At 34.6% G+C, this 18834-nt stretch overlaps 3 protein-coding genes across 3 annotated transcripts; 2 read left to right on the top strand and 1 right to left on the bottom strand.

The window, feature by feature from the left end:
* Positions 1-6533: 6533 nt before the first annotated feature.
* Positions 6534-12661, top strand: LOC140810500 (uncharacterized). Its single transcript, XM_073168344.1, is given in 6 exon segments — positions 6534-7906; positions 7908-8484; positions 8580-8590; positions 8697-9245; positions 10708-10790; positions 12284-12661. Coding segments are annotated over 4 exon segments (1338 nt in total). The 5' UTR covers positions 6534-7640; the 3' UTR covers positions 9181-9245; positions 10708-10790; positions 12284-12661.
* Positions 9777-12661, top strand: LOC140808940 (uncharacterized). Its single transcript, XM_073166333.1, has 3 exons — positions 9777-9978; positions 10708-10790; positions 12284-12661. The coding sequence occupies exons 1-3, from the start codon at positions 9900-9902 to the stop codon at positions 12317-12319; spliced, it is 198 nt and encodes a 65-aa protein (XP_073022434.1). The 5' UTR covers positions 9777-9899; the 3' UTR covers positions 12320-12661.
* Positions 12662-12903: 242 nt separating this feature from the next.
* Positions 12904-14368, bottom strand: LOC140809366 (uncharacterized protein At4g00950-like). The gene is made up of 3 exons (XM_073166962.1): positions 14221-14368; positions 13585-14132; positions 12904-13119 (listed from the first exon to the last, which is right to left on the bottom strand). The coding sequence occupies exons 1-3, from the start codon at positions 14363-14365 to the stop codon at positions 13054-13056; spliced, it is 759 nt and encodes a 252-aa protein (XP_073023063.1). The 5' UTR covers positions 14366-14368; the 3' UTR covers positions 12904-13053.
* Between the last annotated feature and the right edge of the window lie 4466 nt (positions 14369-18834).

Genomic DNA, 18834 nt, shown 5'->3' with positions numbered 1-18834 from the left:
GAAGGAACAATTATATATTGTTGCATGTTGTGAAGACATGAAAAGAAAAAGATCCCTTTACGCTTTACCCATGTGTTTTCCTTTATTAATCGAAAAGACCAACGTGTTTGCATGTTCAGAACGATCATCATGAAAGAAGGAGCAATTATATATTTCAAATTATTTAATTAGTATAAATACATTTTAGTCCCTTAATACATTTTTCTAACTGAAACATTCTTCAACTACTTTCAGGACCAGTCCAAGAATTTAAGAGCCTCTGGATATGTAGCTCAACCAACAGGAGCAATTTCATTCTTTTTGCCATTGATCCATATGCATGAATTCTTGCTGCTTTCAGAATTGATGCATACACATGCTTTATTAATGGTTCGAATTCAAATATGTCTACCAAATATATATTGGAACCACGTACTTATTGAATGCAAATGCCAAGTGGTACGTAGCCAACCAATGAACTCAGAAACAAAGTGATCTAAATGCACAGAAGTAAATTGACAAAATTGAAATAGTGGGGTTTGTTAAGCATTTGATAAACAAAGGCCGACAAAACAAGCTTTGGTGGGCTCCAATTAGTGCGCATTAGAATTGGCAAAATAAGTCTGCAACCTATTTTGAATTTTCCCTGCAGCCTAGTTGGAGCCCCAAAAATTTTGAAGTTTAGTTGTGAGATGGGTCTCTTAATTGGGTCATCCATGAAAAAATATTACTTTTTATGCTAAGAGTATTTATTTTATTGTGAATACCGGTAGGGTTGACCCGTCTCACAGATAAAGATTCGCGAGATCGTCTACAAGAGATCTACTCAATGGAGAAATAGCAACGTGTCGTAAGTTAAAAGAAATTGTAATTAGAGGTGCAAAAAAGGGAATTTTCGAAAGTGCAATTTTAAATTCGTAGAGGGGGGAATTCGACTACATGTAGGGGATGGATTGATGATGGTAAGGATGTGATTAATTTTTATAATCTATTTTCAATTCAAACTATGACGTGATCAGGAAAAAAACGATCTTCATATTCCAAGAATTTGGATTATGAGGCTAAACAAAAAAATAACCTGTTAGTATTTTCTACCATTCAGACGTTTGATGTATTTGTACATGTTACGTACGATGCTAACGATTCTCCATCCTTGCACGCAGATTTCATGCGCATTCGTCTCATGATTTATCAGATGTGCATGCTTGAAACTAATTAAATGATCCCAATCGTACTTAATATTTGTATGACAATTTGGAATTTTTTTTTAATCTCTGGGGTTTATGTTAATCAATCTACGTATGAATTTGTTTGAACGTGAAATACGAAATTTTATCATCCCTATGTTGTTGCTGGATTTTTTGTCAATAAATTCCCTCCAGGATATTCTAAACAAACATAATTTATGATAAGCTAATCTATAAATTCTCCCAAAACAGGTTGGACGACGAATTTTGATTGCTTCAGAAGAAAGAAGGGGGGAACGAAAATTGAATAATAATTTCGGCAATGAAGATGGAAATATTTATAATTAATGAAACAACTTTTTGGAAGGGCTGAGCAACTTTTCTGAGCAGGCACTTTTAGATTAATAGAATAGACAATAATTCAATTAAAACATCTTATTGGTTCATGCAAGACTGTTTTGTTATTTTAATTATTCTTAATATATCAATAATAATGAAATTAATAATTTTGAATTAATTCAGAATTAGTGACGTCGAGTGCATATATATGACTATTAAATATATAATAATCAAGTTTTGGAGATTCCCTCCACACTAGCTACCACCCAAGTTTAGCTTGATTGTTGTTATAAAAAAAAAAATTAACTTGATTATTGCATATCTCGTTATAAGCCTTTCAATTTCTTCTTTCTTTTCCTTCATATCCTATCCTATCCTATCCTGACGTACGTAGGTTCAGATGAACCGGATCATGCAGATTTTCTTTCACCGTGACGATAATATTTATCATCTGTATATGTATATGAGTAATAATTCTGAAGACACTCCTGTTAATACTTTGAAACGCTGAAATTAATATTTGTGTCATTTATTACAACATTTCAGTTAGCACACGTTGCATGCACAACCTTAAATACTGAAATTCGTTATTTCTTTCCTGCAAACGTATAGTATTCTTAAAACTGAATCTTAATTCGATGGGATTTCTTGTTTATTTTTCCTCCTGAAAATGCATCATAACTACGATTCCCAAATTGTCTGATAGTCGACACTGCGTGCTGCATTCAGTACTTTATCACTGCGTGAGCTAAAAACACGCGCGGTTGATCATGTAAGGAAATCCCATTTGCAAATTGTCTACTTTATTGTCATCAGAATGCACATGCTCCGTGGAAACCGGTGGTCCCTGATTGCCGGTCGTCTTCCAGGTCGAACGGATAATGAGATCTAGGATTATTGGAACTCCCATCTCAGCAAAAGATTGAAGTTCCCAGGCATTTTCCCTCTCGGCGCTCCCCCCAGATACCTTCAGACACGATAAAAATGACGTCCCTGACCTCAATGGCCCTAACAAGGGGGATATCAACATTAAGAACGTTGTTGTTGTTGATGCATATGATGTTTATAATAATGAGTCCAAATATAAGAAATATCATGATAAGACTAATGTGGAAAGTATCCAAAAAGGGTTAAAATTTTTATTCATAAACCAATTCGAATATGTACTACTTCTTCTATTTCAGGAGTTGCCCCAAAGACGATTGGGTTACAGCCTCACAGGTTCAGCTTTTTCATCGAATCGTTTCATGACAGACATGCATACTAATAATATTACTTCTGCAACAAGGAATGCCAATAATAATCCTTGTATTGGGCGTGGTGAAAACTGCAAAATAATCGAGGAAGATCATAATTTTTTTAACAATGAAAATGTTGATGAGAAAAATCACTGCTATGAGGTGTGTACCGATTATTTGGGGATTGATGATCGATGTCGGCCACTTCCATATCAAGGGAATTCAGAAAATTTAATCACTAATGAGCCCAGGACTCTAGAGATGGTTTATGAAGAATATTTGCGATTACTAGAGAGTAATTAGATCATTATAAGCTTGAATCATGTTTGATAAAGCAAATATTATGCAATAAATCAATCATTTGTTCTGAGTTTAATCATATGTTATCATCGTGGTTGATTACCTCGATTTGCTCACTGAAATGGGAATAATAGCTAGCCAAAATGGTCCTCTAAATTTGTATGTTTTGAGCTTTGTTCACGTAAGCATTCAAATTTGGGTTTGATCTTGTAATTAGTTAGGCTGTGTAAAAATGACCAAAAGCCAAAACATAACATAACTTGTAAGACTAAAACACAAATTTAAATATTTACCAGACCAAAATGCAAAAAAAAAAAAAAAAAACAAAACAAAATATCTTCCCCGCTAAAATGATGGCGTCCTCCTCCCATAATCAATGAAGATATGCATGGCTTTAATGCTCCTTTTTTCCTCTTCTCTCTTTTAACGATGATTATTCAGTGTCGGTTAATGGTGAATTATGATTAATTAAGTTGGCATTCTTTTCATCTTCATGCGACAAAGACTTCCCCCTTCCTCTCCGAGACTCCCACACCAGATCTTCTATTTTATACTACTTCTGACATTGTTACACTTTTCATTCAGCCACATTATGATCATGTACTTGTTATTTCTCACAAAGTTTTTCTTCACATGTGAATTAGATCTTTTCTTCCATGTCGAGCGTATGTAAAAATGTACCACGCACAATACTAATATTTTTCTTAGTAATTGAAGAATAATTCTAGTACTCTAGATACAACTTGAAGAAATGGGCATGCTGCACTTGCCTTAAACAGGATGCGAAGAGTGGATCTCAGGGCAGAGGCAGCGGTGAACTTCTTCGGAACGCACTGAAAATGTGATCGTTTTATTCCAGCTAGTTGAGGAGGCACAAGATAGAACAGAACCAAAAGCTTGAAGAGATGGTCACAGAAGTAAAAATAGAATTGTTGTGAAAATATGGAAGTTGGTGGTCGGTATCAGCAAGGGGGTCGTGGAAAAAGTAGGCTAGGATGAGCTGGTTGTAGACGAAGAGCGATGAATCGAAAGTATTTTCGAGTAACTTATGGGGCACCAACTATGTCCAAGATTTCCAAAAGTCTTGCCATTTCTCTTGGACAACTGCGTATTACCCCTAAGTAAGTTAGGACTTCTGGATACAGAACAGAAATTTTTTGACAATAATTACGAAGGGGATGTGATTTGGAGGCCTATAACTATGAAAATCCAACAGCGTGGAACAACATTATCGCATAAGCTAAAATAAGAAAATCTTCAACTCCCACGATATCACAAATTAACAGATATTCCACCTCCAGTATGTAATCGTCCACTAAATATGGCAGACAAGCGAAAAAGTAATTGCATAGGAACAATATTTGCGCGACGTTTATCATACATTGATACCTCACACAAATCATCTACGCGTTTACAGAGGAGTAGGTGTAGTAGTGGGGAGGTTATCGGTGGTTGGGCGGTATGAATCGGCAAGGAAAGAAGGTTGCTTGGCGAGCATAAGGGGGCGATCCTTGGACTCTTCATCGGTGGAGAGGTTGATGCAGGAGAAACGCTCCAGCGAAGTGAAGAACGCCGTCGCAACACCCGCCCCCACCCAGCTGGCCGCCCGGTCCAGCTTCTCGCACTTCTTGAGTCCGCATCTGCTATCCGCAGCTTGGCTATGGGACATCTTTTTCCTCTCCTTTTTGCCCTAACTTCAATCGGAAACAAAATAGACAATCAATTCCCAAAACAACCAAAAATTAAATATGTAGTTTTGGTGAGGCGTACAAGAAGCAGAAGTCGCCAGCGGCGATGGCTTTTCGCTGATAACAAAATGTCTATGCTTTGTAAATGCCAAATTGTTGATTGGAGAAATAACAGTGTTTCCGCCTACTAGTAAACCAAGATGATTCAGTGTGAAACCACACAAATTTCCACGCTTTTTTTAGAAATCTTTTATTTTAGTCACTGTTGTTATAATAATATCAATAATATTTATTAAACAAATATATATATATATATATATATAAGACCGTCTTACAAGAAACCTAGTAATATAAAATATGTGTGAGCTGGCAAGTTTCAAATTTTTTTTATTTTCAACAAGAGATGAGTACGGTGGGTTTATCATTAAATCTGACGAAATTGTTATAAAATTAAAAATTTAAAATCCCACTAAGCACGCAACAAGCTACATGGTTTTGTGTTGCCTCTAGAGTAGTTAAGGGGAAAACAAAAAGAAAAACCATTAAAAATGAAGAAATTTTGGCCACTGGATTAGGGAGGTCCACATGTCCAAATGCATTTGTTTAATCAGCCCTTAGTTTAGTTTCCACTTTTCAGTTTATTCTTCAAACTATGTGCTCATCTTTGTTTCACTCTTCTCTTTTCCTAATCCTTCCAATCAATCATTTCCTCTTCTATTCTAACAGATAATTGCAAAAACTGCCAATTTTTCAGATATGTATAATACCTAAAATAATATCCTACCTAGTGAGTTTCAAATATATCATAAAAAATGACATGAGAAATATGAAATTTTCATATATCTTATAAAAAAAATTAAATCATCTTAAATTTATTGTTCTAAATCAGTATCGAATATTTAATTCCAGTTCCTTTGACATTCCACGATGATATATTTGTACTACGATACAATGTATTTGCACAAGTATCAATTCCAATGAAATCGGTCTTTTTTTCTTCTTTATTATTTCCACGTAGATGGATTCAATCTACCGAATCATTCCATCTTCGAAAACATCACTGGGTAATTTCGCGCGGATGTACACAAAAAAAATTCTAGTTTTTGTCTACTTTGTAATTATCAAATAAATATATATATTGCTTATAAATTGTCGGGAAAAGCGATCCGAATTTGGTGACATAATTAATTCCCTCAAGTAAGTAATTGATTGGTTGAATATACATAGAGGCTGAGTCATGATAATAATATTAGATCCTATCGCAATATAAATATCTTAAGTTGATCGATTAATGCTACTTTGACAACTATGTTCTTTTCATTACAAAACGATGCCAAAAAAATTTAAATATTGGAAACATTTTCATTTTTGTATATTAAAAATCAATTTAAATAATTAGGATGGTAATTATTATTATTAAAATATAAATATTATTATATTTAAAATATATATTATATATACTATTAATAAATTTAAACTTCATAGAGTAACTGGTGAAACTTTTTAATAATTGTAAAATTATCATTTGACAACTCAACTTTATATTCTATATTTTTTTTAATCCTACTTTCTCTTTCAAAATTTCAATTTAAAAAAATAGACAATTTTATATATATTTTTTAAAAATGCTTCATCTTCGTTATTTTATAGGTACACTTATGACTAATGATATTATTTATTTAAAAAATATTACGACGAAACTTATTATACACATATTAATTAATTATATATATATATATAGGCATAATGTTTGCTTAGTTTAACATCAAAGTAAATTAGCATCAAAATTAATGGCTACAAAGAAAATTAAAGATGAAATTTAATATTTAGCTGCGTAAGAGCGATAATAACCCGACATCTCATTCGGGCGACAATGTTGCACGTAAGTTCGCAGTTAGCAAACCTCCACTGTCCTGATAACTGTTAATCGGACGAGGCGAAAAAACAGAAATAAGCAAAACTACTCTCTTGCCCGATTTCTGTAGAAACATCGCTATCTTTTACAATTTATTGTTCGGATCCGAACCACTTTTCCTGTTCTTCTACTGTCTCATCCTGTTTACTTTGATTTTTGTTTACAGGTTTCTCTGTGGCCTCTGCCATCGCTTTTATATACGTATCTGTGTGCGTGTGTCATGTTTGTTTTTTATAGCTGATTTTTGTTGTTAATTCTGCCATTCAAGATCTGGGTTTGTGATTTATGTGTTCTGTTAGTTCTTCAATTGATTGCTATGAGTTTTCAGTCGATGACTTATATTTGCATATATAGTTTTGATGATGAGTATTTACATGCATGGAATAATGTTTACAGTTTCTGTCTCTGCTTCTCTCCCTTTTTGCTTTGTTTTTAGAGCAACTGTATGTAACTTCGAACCTCGGGATTTTGATTATTACCTTTCTGTTATGTGATACTTAATGCTGTGGAATTACTACCAGTTTATGGATTGCTTTGATTTTGAGTAAAGGCTTTTGTTTTTTGATTTCTTTTTCACGGATAAACCGGAGTTAAAGCATGTTATTTTGCTTGAATTGATGACAATTTGCAGAAATTTTGGGTCTTTTTTTAATCTATTTGTGTAGACCTAGCAATACAGTCAGCATTCAAGTCACCTAGATTTTTGATGAACTATTCTTACCCAATTGAAAAGAGGGATTTTGAATAATTTGTTAAGGTGGCGAAGTCTCTACTTGGGAGCCTAGAGTCTGGAATTTGTGTAGTGTTTCAAACTATGTTTACAACGGCTTATGTCGGAATTTATTAATTTGTGTCTCAGTGTAGCCTTATCTTGAAGTGCTTTTGTGAGACTGATCTACTTTGCGTTCATTTGTTCATTTATTTTCAAGTGAAACTGCCAATGCATATTTACAAACGATTTTCTTTTACTTTGATTTTTAAGAATGAGTGAATAATGGCGCTAGCTGAAGTAAGAGCTGCTTGGCAGAGAACTGCCAACCGATGCTTAATGCAAGAAGATGCAAAAAGAGCACCAAAATTGGCTTGTTGTTCATCGGCACCACCCTCTGTCAAACAGACTGACACAGAGCTCGCAAGTGCTGGTGGTGGTCAAGAGATCCCGACCACATGCTCTATACCTTGTAATCAGAATCCTTCATATTCTAACTCATCCCCCTGTTCAAGATGGTGGCTTCAGATGAAGCCGAGTAATGGGTATCAGAAGGGATTGGTGGGTGACAATCTTAATACCCTCGAACCTGACAAGGAAACCTGTCAAATGCGTGATAGCTCCTGATATCCTTGTGAAGAAAGAAGATTATTTTGGTACCATTGATCAGAATGAACACACCAAAGATTCCTTTGATAATCAATGTAGAGTTTTTGCCACTTGTGAAAAGAAAGATCTTATAGTTAAGGATGAAGAGTTAAAAGCTCTAGGTAATAAAGACTGCAGTGAGCATTATTTGAGTTCCGAATTTCCTTGGATTGGAACAGAGAAAAATATTCCATGGTGGCGAACAACAGATACAGAAGAGTTGGCTTTGTTAGTTTCACAAAGGTCGCATGATTTGGTACAAAATTGTGACCTTCCCGCACCACAGAACACTTGTGTCAAGAAGGATGTGGATGTTTATATATACGGATTTAGTCATGATGGAATTTCCACCTCATCTCCAGATCGTAAGTCGTTGAATGCTGGGGGTCACTACCATTTAACTGCTCATAAATACACATCAGGCAGCCCAGCTGCCGGGGTGTCTGCAAAAAGCTTAGGATGTCTGCTGAAGTTAAGAAAATAAGGTAATCTATTTGCTTATGTTTTAAATTAGTAATACCATTCCTTTTGGACACATTCATGTCTTGGGAGTTGGATAACTTATCAAACTTTTAGAATTTCCTCATGTAGTCTAAATAGGGAGATTCTTGCAAGTTCTTGCATATCAGCTTTCTTTTGAGTTCATATACATATTCGTAATGTCACACGTCGACTTTTGTGGCCCTAAATCAGGGATAGCCCAATGCAAGAAAGGATGTCAGAGATGCAAACATTGGAGAATGGTATGAAAAACTCTCAACTTCTACAAGCACTTCGTCATTCTCAGACACGAGCCAGGGAAGCCGAGAAAGTAGCAAAACAAGCGAGTGTGGAGAAACAGGACGTTCTCAAGCTTGTTCTTAGGCAGGCATCACAGCTGTTCATGTATAGACAGTGGCTCCAACTTCTGCAACTGGAGAACATGTACTTCCAATTCAAGAACAACAAAAGTGACCCAGATTCCACAGTTTTCCCAATAACAATGCCTTGGATTTCTCGAACAACTGGGAAAGTGATGAAAAGCGAGCAAAAGTATGCCACCAGAAAACAGAAACGATCATGTCGCCATCCGTTCGATGTCAACAAATATGCAGTCATTTTGGCATTAGGAATGGGTTTAGTTGGTGCCGGATTTATACTGGGATGGACCATCGGGTGGCTGTTACCGGCTTGGTGAATTAATCCGGATGCTTGCGTCTTCCAGAGTTTTGAGGCTTTAGGTTTACTTAGCCTTTATAAGATGTATGTACTTCCCCCATTTCCGTGTACATGTATATGTTTTCTTGCCACCTCCCAAATCCTCTTTCATGTGTGTTATTCATTAGTATATATATTTTCAGTTGTCATTCTGAAACATTTGGCTTCTGATCGATGTGGAATATTTTTATTCGTTAAAATTATAATAAAATTTATTAAGTTGGAGAGAATTAATGGAAGTAAAGTTATGGGAGATTACGGAAAAAATTAAACTAAAATTAGCGGATGTTAAGTTATAGGCAGTCAGTCAAAGAATAAAATGAAATTTTGCAATATATTTTGTCTGGAAGTAAGTATTATACATAACAAGTAATTTTCTTTGAAATCTATAAAATTGAATTCTATTCCGTCGTAAGGTTTCATTGGTGTTTTTTTATTAATGGAACGAAAAAGAATAATATTAGCCTATTAGGTAATCAACTATCCAATCCAGTGGATAATTAGGGCCCATCAGCCCATACTCTTAGCCCGTTTAAGTAGCCCATATTGTGAAATCGTGTCCTCTTGTCAACCAGATTCGGGAATCCGACCGGATTATACCGAAAATCTGAAGCCTGCCTTATTGAAAAGTGAGGTCGAAGCAGCGGGGAAGAACAACAAAACTAGGACTAAAAATAAGGCGTATAAAATCGATCAAAAATGCCGGTGATGGAAAAGCTGAGAATTTTCGTAGCCGAAGAGCCTGTTGTTGCCGCTTCTTGCCTCATCGCCGGCGTTGGTGAGCACTTAAATTCTTGTGTATAAATTTACGTACAACTACTTGTAGATTTATCTATTTGTACGTGTTTTTTTCGATTTGATTTGTTGTATTGTAAAGCCATGTTTATATGCATACGCTTTCTTGTTGCTTCATTTTGTGGAACTTATCGGTGATTTTGGGATCAGATTTACGGATAATTGAAGTTGGGATTAAAGATTGGAACTCTCCGGGAAAAAAACATTAGAAGTTTTAATTAACTTTTGAGGAACCCTAATATCTTGACGGGAAACTGGAGCGAATTGCCATTTGTGGCAGCTCTAGGTGACTCAACTAGATGAGGTGTATTTTTAGTTATTGATGACAATGCAGCTGGGATGAATTTATGGTGTTTTTCCTGAACTACAATTTGGGAAAAACCTGTGGGGTGTGCTACTCTACAAATCTGTGTGAGGATGAGCGAAAATAATGTTGTTATCCTTCTCTGTTTATATAATGTGGCAAAGTTTCGATATATGTTGAGTGTATGTAATCATATCACTCCTACCTCCTAATGTTGTTGTATTCTTAGTATTTACAGCCTTTCAACAGAAGTGCTATAAATGATAGGGATTTATCACTCTTGAGGTTTAAACCACAATGCATTGAAACATTATGCTGAACCTGTATTTGATGCAAACCATCGATATACTTTTACTATGTGAAGATCTATGATTTATCATCTCAGTACTCTAATTTGGATGGCTGCAGGACTCTTCCTTCCGGCTGTAGTAAGACCTATCTTGGACTCTCTGGAAACGTCAAAGCAAGTACCTCAACCTGCTTTAAGGGATGTAAGTGAATTGCTTCTCGCCTGTTGCTGTTCAGGGACATTCTCACTTGCATAGCCTTCTAATTATCTTGCTAGATGTAGATCATGTGTATTTAGGATGATCATATTCGCCAGTGATGTTCATAAAATATCGATTATATGCGGTTATATTTTACTACTTTCAGTCTTTCATGTACCTTCTAAATAGCTTACGTTTCCATCCTGGAAGGAGAAGGATGCCATAACCTCCTGATGAATTGAAATATTTTATCACATTTTCATGAAATATTTTTTCCTGTACTTTGCAGTGGAGTCAGCCCATATATGTTCTGGTTTGTGGTGCCAGTATGTTTTTCATGGCTCGCTTGAATTCTTCTATCACTTTGTTATTTGACAATCACAATTAACATTTCAACCGTGGTTGACCTTATAGTTACTGTAACACCCGCACCCAAACACAATATTGTTTTCTTATTTTTGTGAAATCTTCTTGTTTTCCTACCAATGCTCCCCACAATGCATGCTGTTGCAGACACATCGATACTTGTCATTACGATAGTGCTACCATTTTTTTATACCATATGGAACTTTTCCTACATAGATGCTTCCCTGAAAAAATTTAGGAATTCGTAAAATCGACCTGCAGTATGATCTATCTTTATATGTTCTCCTTGACTCGTTGTCACTAACCACTTTAGCATTCACTCAGACTAGGTGTCACTTCATATCCAATAATCCCGAATTCTCCAATTAATTATGAATGGGTGTAGAATACTTATTAGCGATCCATCTGCTCAAGTGTATTTTAGACAGAAAATTGAAATTTCCGAGTTGGTTGATGGTGGTCAGTGACACATACTGAAGTAAAAATAATCCACGACATGATATATCCAATCGATGTCTTTTTCTCTTCTTGTATTGGGCATGAGCTTCTGATGATATGTCGTATTGAGTCTGTCTTAGAACCTTAAAAAGTTTTATGATCTATTTCTGAAACGTGAAAATGATATGGAGTGGTGGTGGGTACCGAGGCCATGTTGCTAATTATAGGGAGAACTACTTTGCTTTGTTTTTCAGATACAACTGTAATTACTGTAATTAATGGAGGCACAGCATGCACAGGTTATGGACATGCTGGCTAGGGGGGGTGGGAGGTGTAGTTAGATGTCAACATGTATGCATGTTCTATTATCGGAGGCATCCTCAATTATATTCAATTATTCATGACATATCATTTAAGACACATATATGCATGGCAAGCCTTTGCAGGAAAATGAAATAACCGTTGACATTAATTGCTGGCACGAATAATGAAGTATTGATTCTCTTCAATTTACCTGCATTGGAGTTCTGGGCCGATATTATTTGATGATGCATGTGGACATGTTTCATGATAATAATTTGTCATTTTTGTCCGTCTCTGCTTCTTTAATTTCGCCTAAAGAGTTCAGCATTTATTTCCATATTAATAAATCTTTTTTATGACCCAGCTGACTTTGGTTTTTTCCTTCGCAGGTAGTTGCCGGTATGACCAGCAAGAAACAGGGTTGAGAATTGAAACAATGCAAGGACATAATCGGCAACGTTTCTCTCTCTTTTTAAATTTTTTTCTGTTTTGATCGGAGGCCAGAATAAATGTTTGGTTGATCGCTATTCCTAGCATTTTTATCAATCTTTCACTTGTTATTCGTTTGTGCGGGTGTTCTTAAATTCGGCATAAGCCTCGGCCAACCGTACCCGAAAATGTATTAGTCGACTAGCATAGGCGATAAAAAAGCCTAGGCAGCACTAGGCGCTCGAAAAATTATCATTTTTTGTGTATTTTTTTTTTAAAAAAGTGATTTGTTGGTTTAATTTAATATATAAATTTCATCTTATGATGTTTTGATATTATGAGATCTGTCTTAGTTGTATGTCTCTGCCTATGGGATCTAGACGTGAAGCGATGATCTGACGTAGCGTTACGTCTTGGAATTTTATAACCTTGATTTATGCATTTCCATAATTTCTGACTATCATTGGGTGCCTTTATTTCCCATTTCAAATTCCAATCATCTCCCAATTTGACCAGGAAAAATGGTTCGCATGGACCCCCTCGTGACCTAGACCTATATCTATTGCAGAGTCTCGAAGACTTTTTGAGCACAAAGTAAACTTTATTATATGAATATATTATATATAGAGTACGTCAATTACAAAATGCGGATATAATATGCTAAACGTAAAGCTTTACAACAGATGCCATTTTCAAATACTATAGCAATACTACTGCTTCAAACTGGATACTACTTGTGCGATTTCTTGGCACTCTTCCATGGTATAACTTGCTTTATACCTTCATATATAGCAGCCTGAAGTTAAGATCGAAATGCAATGCGAGTTAGAAATCCAGCTTTAGATACTATGTAATAAAATATTTTAAAGTTCAATCATGAAAAGAGCAAACAATAATTAGTAGTAATTTTCCACCCAGTTAAATTCCTTTAATTTCAGAGTTGTCGCGGGGCCACTAAAGCAGAAACCTGTACCCACTCAACATTTATTTTCTTGCATATTGACCCGCCCTAATCAATTTTTAACCTACTGTGTAACAATAATTTATAGTTAAATTTTTTGGGGGAGGGAAAAGTCTACGCTTTACCGATTGATCAGGGCCGCCTGATCGCCGCCGCAACTTAGTTTTCCGACTTGCTTTTGTAATGTAGAATAGGTTCTTGAACTTTATTTCAGTACAATATATTCATGAGATCATACTCCACTCCAAGATTTTAATTTTAGAATAGAGAATAATTATGTAAAAAAAAAGTGAAACTTACCCAGAGGTGAGTGGTTGGCCTAGCATCAGAGACGGTGGAGATGCTCCCAATTCTTCTCAGCTTCCCTTCCATCTTCACCTTCTTGCAGCTCTCAGTATCACTGTCACAGCTAGCAATGGAGGACGAGGAGAACCCTATAAAGTCCCCGCCAATTGCTTCCTTTGTACCACCCCTCCATTTCAAAAACCCGGTTCCTCTTCGCCTTCCGTTGCTCTTCTTCCCAATCCAGATGTCGTCCACCGCACTCTCGGGACTGGCGCTGCTGTAACTGTCGAAGGAATCGTGGTTCTCCATAAAGAATCTGAACGAAGAGAACTTTGGGCGAGCGAGATTGTAAGGGCCGTCGAGAACCGTGGTTGGGGAGGGCGTTTTGGTGATTTTGTTGGTGGGCTCCATGATCAACGGCATCCTACAGGGTGGAAGCTCCAAGAATTTGGCAGCGGGTTCGGGTAGAGCGATGAGAGCCGTGCAGGGTCGTGGCTTTCCGGGTTCCTCTTCCCATTTGAACGGCACCGACACTAACGTCTGCAGCGGCGGAGTAGCCGTTCCTGATGTCATGAAGCATGGAATAATGGTTAGAACCAGTAATCGCGATTAGATTAAGCTTAACAGAGACGAGAAGATTGTGTATTTTACCTGAGCGCTGAGGCGAGTTGGGGGTGGGAGGCATTATATTCAACAATGGAAGCTTAGGTGTGAGAAACAAACTGGAATAGTAGTCTCCAACACCCTCTGTTTCCATGTCTGTCTGTGTTGTGTGGGAGTGTGGCTTTGCTAACATGGGGATTTAAGTATTTAACGAGGGACGCATTAGAGTGGGGACCAGTATTTTTGGTAGACGGGGGGTGTGAAAATATACATTTACACACAAAAAATTACGTCGTTATACATGTCAATTTAATAATACAATTTGAATCATAATTTAATCATAAAAAAATATTAATTTTATGTTATAATTATTATTTTGCAGTTTTAATACGAGAAGTAAACTCGTCTCATAAAAAGTATCCATAAAATCGTCAAACAGAACGCATATTTTTGTTTAATATTTTATTGAATAAGTCTCTTGTGAGACGATCTCACGAATTTTTATATGTGAGATGAGTCAATCCTACCGATATTCTCATATTCACGATAAAAAATAACAATCTTAGCATAAAAAAATATGTTTTCATTGATGATTTAAATAAGAGATCGTCTCACAAAATTAAAATACTACACATTGCTACATTAGCTCCGTGTAATCAATTTCCATGTGATGTAATGGTTAAATAATTAATACAAAAGATAACGACTTTAATTATTACTTGATAAAAATATTATAAATTCTTCTTCCATTAATTAAGAGGAATATTATATTAAATGATATTAAACACTTCGACCGGGTTGGGAGGAGGGATCATGAGATACGCCGATCCAAATCCGATGGTATTTTTTATTTTTTATTTTTAAAGATTATTATCATATTTTACTATAACGAGACTTTTGATATGTTTCGTATGTATATTTGGGATTTCATTCGAACTAAATATTGGCCAGAAAGGATCCAGGCAGGATGAATAAACAATTATCTGTTTGATACAATTATTTCATGTCGCACTTGGATGGTAGAATTTGATTTTGGAATGAATGATTTGAATTGAATATGAATTTGAAATAACATCATAATTGTTGTATTTCAAATATATCATAATCAATATCGATCAACGGATGAATATAAAGTTCACCAACATAAATTAATACAATCAATCAAATTGTATAATCATCCATATCTTTGAAATTCATAACTTCAAATTCTTCTATCCAAACTCGAGTCCTAGCTCGAACGCAAGCAAATCTAAATCCGTAAAGTTCAGTACTGAACTTTTGTATGTAATGTCGCTTTTGTAACTCGATCGGAGACCTAATAGTCTCGCTCCTTCTTGGATTGATATGGGTGGGAAAAGATGCATGTCTGTCTCAAAGTACACCACAACATGATTTTATTTTCTGGCTAATTTATTAATTTGTTGCTATTTAAGAAATAGAAATCCGGAAGAAGACGTAGGAACAAAGATTCCCGCAAGATTGTGTGGGCATAATTGTACAGTAACTAAGAACTTACGAGGCCTTTGCCATTAAATACGATGTTTACTTGGCATAGAGACTGCAGACATATGTGTCATGCTACGTGCTCTTTCTATTCAATGGCATTGCGCTGAGTCGGAAGCATTTATAGTTCACTTGTCACCTTGCATAGCTGATTGATTAGGGCAACCTAATTAACGTAGGAAAAGAGACTCTCGTCGGGCTTTGATTGATTAGGGCAACCTAATTAACGTAGGAAAAGAGACTCTCGTCGGGCTTTTTAACCGTTTACCGCAAAACACAACAAATAATTTTCAGTGTTTAAGATCATAAGTTGAAAAACATATGTTTATACAGTAACACAATGATTGGGTGGACTTGATAAAAAGTAGAGTCACACCACTTCAATTGACGTGATTTTATGGGATTTAAGAAAATCACGTCCATCAAGATGTGATTTGTTGTATTAGATATAAAAAAATCTTCTTTATACTTTCTTAAATAATAAGACTAATATTTGGATATATTACTTATATTAAAATAATAATTAACATATTTGATGATGATAATAACAATAATGACAAATTTGATATAGCAAAACCAAAATAGTAAAGAATGGGACTTGAAACGTTTCGTATTTTCAAACTAATAACAATATTAATAACTTATGCAAGTATAATTAAAAAATTAACTTACGAACACTAAAGTTAACAATTACGACATATTATACTATTCAATCTCATGATTTAATTCAAATTATGACAAATATTTATAAATTTAAAACTAACTTAACTTATGTTAATACATACTCAGAGAAAAAGTCAACGCCGATATTTTACAAGAAATTAGAAGTGTATAGAAATTCACACTTATAATTTTTGGGTAAAATTTTGGTAATAACTGTTTTATAATTATGATGCGGATCCTCTCACCGTAATATCATCATTAACTTATATCTAAGGTATTGGAAACGTATGAAATCATTGAGTTTATAAAAGATAACAAAAACGATAATTAATACATATGAACCACTCAAACCAATAAATTTATCAAAACTCAAAACACAAAAATTATATATCTTTGAGTTTTCTACGTCGTCTTCATATTTCAAATCATTTGGAATTTTTTTAATAATATGGTATTACTAAATCAACTATTTATTAATTTGTTAATCAGAAGCTTCGGGAGATTGTCCAACACAACTAATAAACTTAGACCGCAGAACCATGATTCACTTATCAGTTCACTTAATTAGCCTAGTGACAAATATGATGTTTCTAGACCTATATAATTTTGAGTTCAATATCACTTGTGTACAGTAATAAATAATTTTTTCTTAAAAAAAAAAACCCAAGATTCACTTAACATCTGTTTGGGACAAACACTTTCATATCTCTTAGTCATATTAATCGATTAGCTAACACTGTGGCTCACGTGTTAGCTCGCAAAGCACTATCGATCTCGGTTTGTTTAAAATGACCAAATAAAGAATATTTCCATTTTGGATTTGAAGTACTGTAATTCGTGATTTATCTACTTGATTTTATGAAAGTTCTTGTTTTTTTTAAAAAAAAAAAAATTAACTCCAGCTACCAAATTTGATTTGAAAGTAGTCACTAATGGAACTTCAGTTCAATAGATTTGTTTGTAATTAGTGAATCGAACTGATATGTTCAAATATATATACATATATTTGAAAATTAATATTGTTTTAGTTTTAAGATCACAAAATTGGTTCACACAATTTTAAAACATCACTAAAATGATAAGAATCGTTGTCTTTAAAGAAATTATTAATTTATTAAAAAAAAGACAAAGAGAGATGGTAACAGACATCATATTCGTGTACATGCTGTGGTGGCGTTTTGCACTGCCATGCATGCATTGGATTCTTCACAGCCAGACAAAAATACTAAAAATATTGCAGAGATAGGAATAAATTGGGGCTTGTACCCTTTGAAATTGTCCTGACATTCATTTCCTTAGATTTATTTCCTTTATCAAAAAAATAAAATATGCCAAATCAATATAAAGCAGTGAACAGCGTACTTTTGCAATAATCAATTTGCGGTTTCAAATTAAAAACAAGGCACCGTACGTGCACTCTCTTTTTTGGCTTTATTTAGAATTTCAATTATATATATATATATATATATATATATATATATAAGGTTGGTATTTATATTAGAAGAATGTGGAATCGAGTCCGTCAGTATCTTGTTGGTCCCTCTTTGTAATTTTAAAAGTTACTGTAATTTCACTCCGATGATCACAACTAAACGAATTGAAGATTACAACTCAGATGCTATCACAACTAAACGAATTGAAGATTACAACTCAGATGCAATTTGGTGTTTTTGTATCTGATTGATTCTTTTGTTTATCTGTAAATTTGTACATTATGATTTATCGAATGGTTAGTGATCTTGATTTTTTTTTTTAAAAAAAAAAACTTGATTTGATGTGTAATCATGTATCCTCTGCCATTAGCTAATGTAATCAATGCTTGCTTTCATTGCAATTAAGTGGGTTTTCTCTCCATAATTGTTAGCCTATCTACCTTATTTATATCTATATCTATATATATACACCTTTTGATCATTATTATTTCAAAAGGTGTTTTCTAAATTTTTGTTTCTTTCTTCTTTAATTTGGTGAATAACATTGCCAAGTCCAGAATCCACCACTTCCATTTCCTTGGCATCAACATAACAAAGGTCGCACCAGAGGTAGGCCCATATTGCTAAAATTGAGCTTTTGTCATTTGGGCCCTTATATTTAGAGTTATTGGGTTCTCATCATTTCTGATTGCAAAGTGGGCTACGACAAATACTTTGATGTATGCATCATGACTAACTATATTGTTTTCTCCTTGGGTGGGTCACTTTTTTTGGCAGGTCGAGAAATAATATCACAAAATCCTCATCTATTAATAACCCATTTGTAATTTTACAGAAATGAAGAACATTTTGGACCAGGTATTTTATTTGGAGTTGAGTGATCTGATGACATCATATATCAAAACATTACCATTTTAAACCATACAAAGTAACACAATTAAATCACATTCGGAACCAAAATTAAAAGACAAAAACTTGTGTGAGACGGTTTCACGGATCATATTTTGTGAGAGAGATATCTTATTTGAGTTATCAATGAAAAAATATTATTTTTTATGCTAAA

Source organism: Primulina eburnea, chromosome 13, assembly GCF_022965805.1.
Source record: "Primulina eburnea isolate SZY01 chromosome 13, ASM2296580v1, whole genome shotgun sequence".
NCBI classification, from domain to species: Eukaryota; Viridiplantae; Streptophyta; class Magnoliopsida; order Lamiales; family Gesneriaceae; genus Primulina; species Primulina eburnea.
This window is presented reverse-complemented; position numbering and strand designations above follow the sequence as displayed.

Bases quoted from the DNA above. Each gene is read 5' to 3' on its own strand.
- LOC140809366 (XM_073166962.1), bottom strand. From the start codon at position 14,365: ATGTTAGCAAAGCCACACTCCCACACAACACAGACAGACATGGAAACA. The intron at 14,133-14,220 runs GTAAAATACACA...TCATGACATCAG, and splicing joins CAACTCGCCTCAGCGCTCAG to GAACGGCTACTCCGCCGCTG. The intron at 13,120-13,584 runs GTAAGTTTCACT...TCTTAACTTCAG, and splicing joins GGCCAACCACTCACCTCTGG to GCTGCTATATATGAAGGTAT.
- LOC140808940 (XM_073166333.1), top strand. From the start codon at position 9,900: ATGCCGGTGATGGAAAAGCTGAGAATTTTCGTAGCCGAAGAGCCTGTT. The intron at 9,979-10,707 runs GTGAGCACTTAA...GGATGGCTGCAG, and splicing joins TTGCCTCATCGCCGGCGTTG to GACTCTTCCTTCCGGCTGTA. The intron at 10,791-12,283 runs GTAAGTGAATTG...TTTCCTTCGCAG, and splicing joins CTCAACCTGCTTTAAGGGAT to GTAGTTGCCGGTATGACCAG.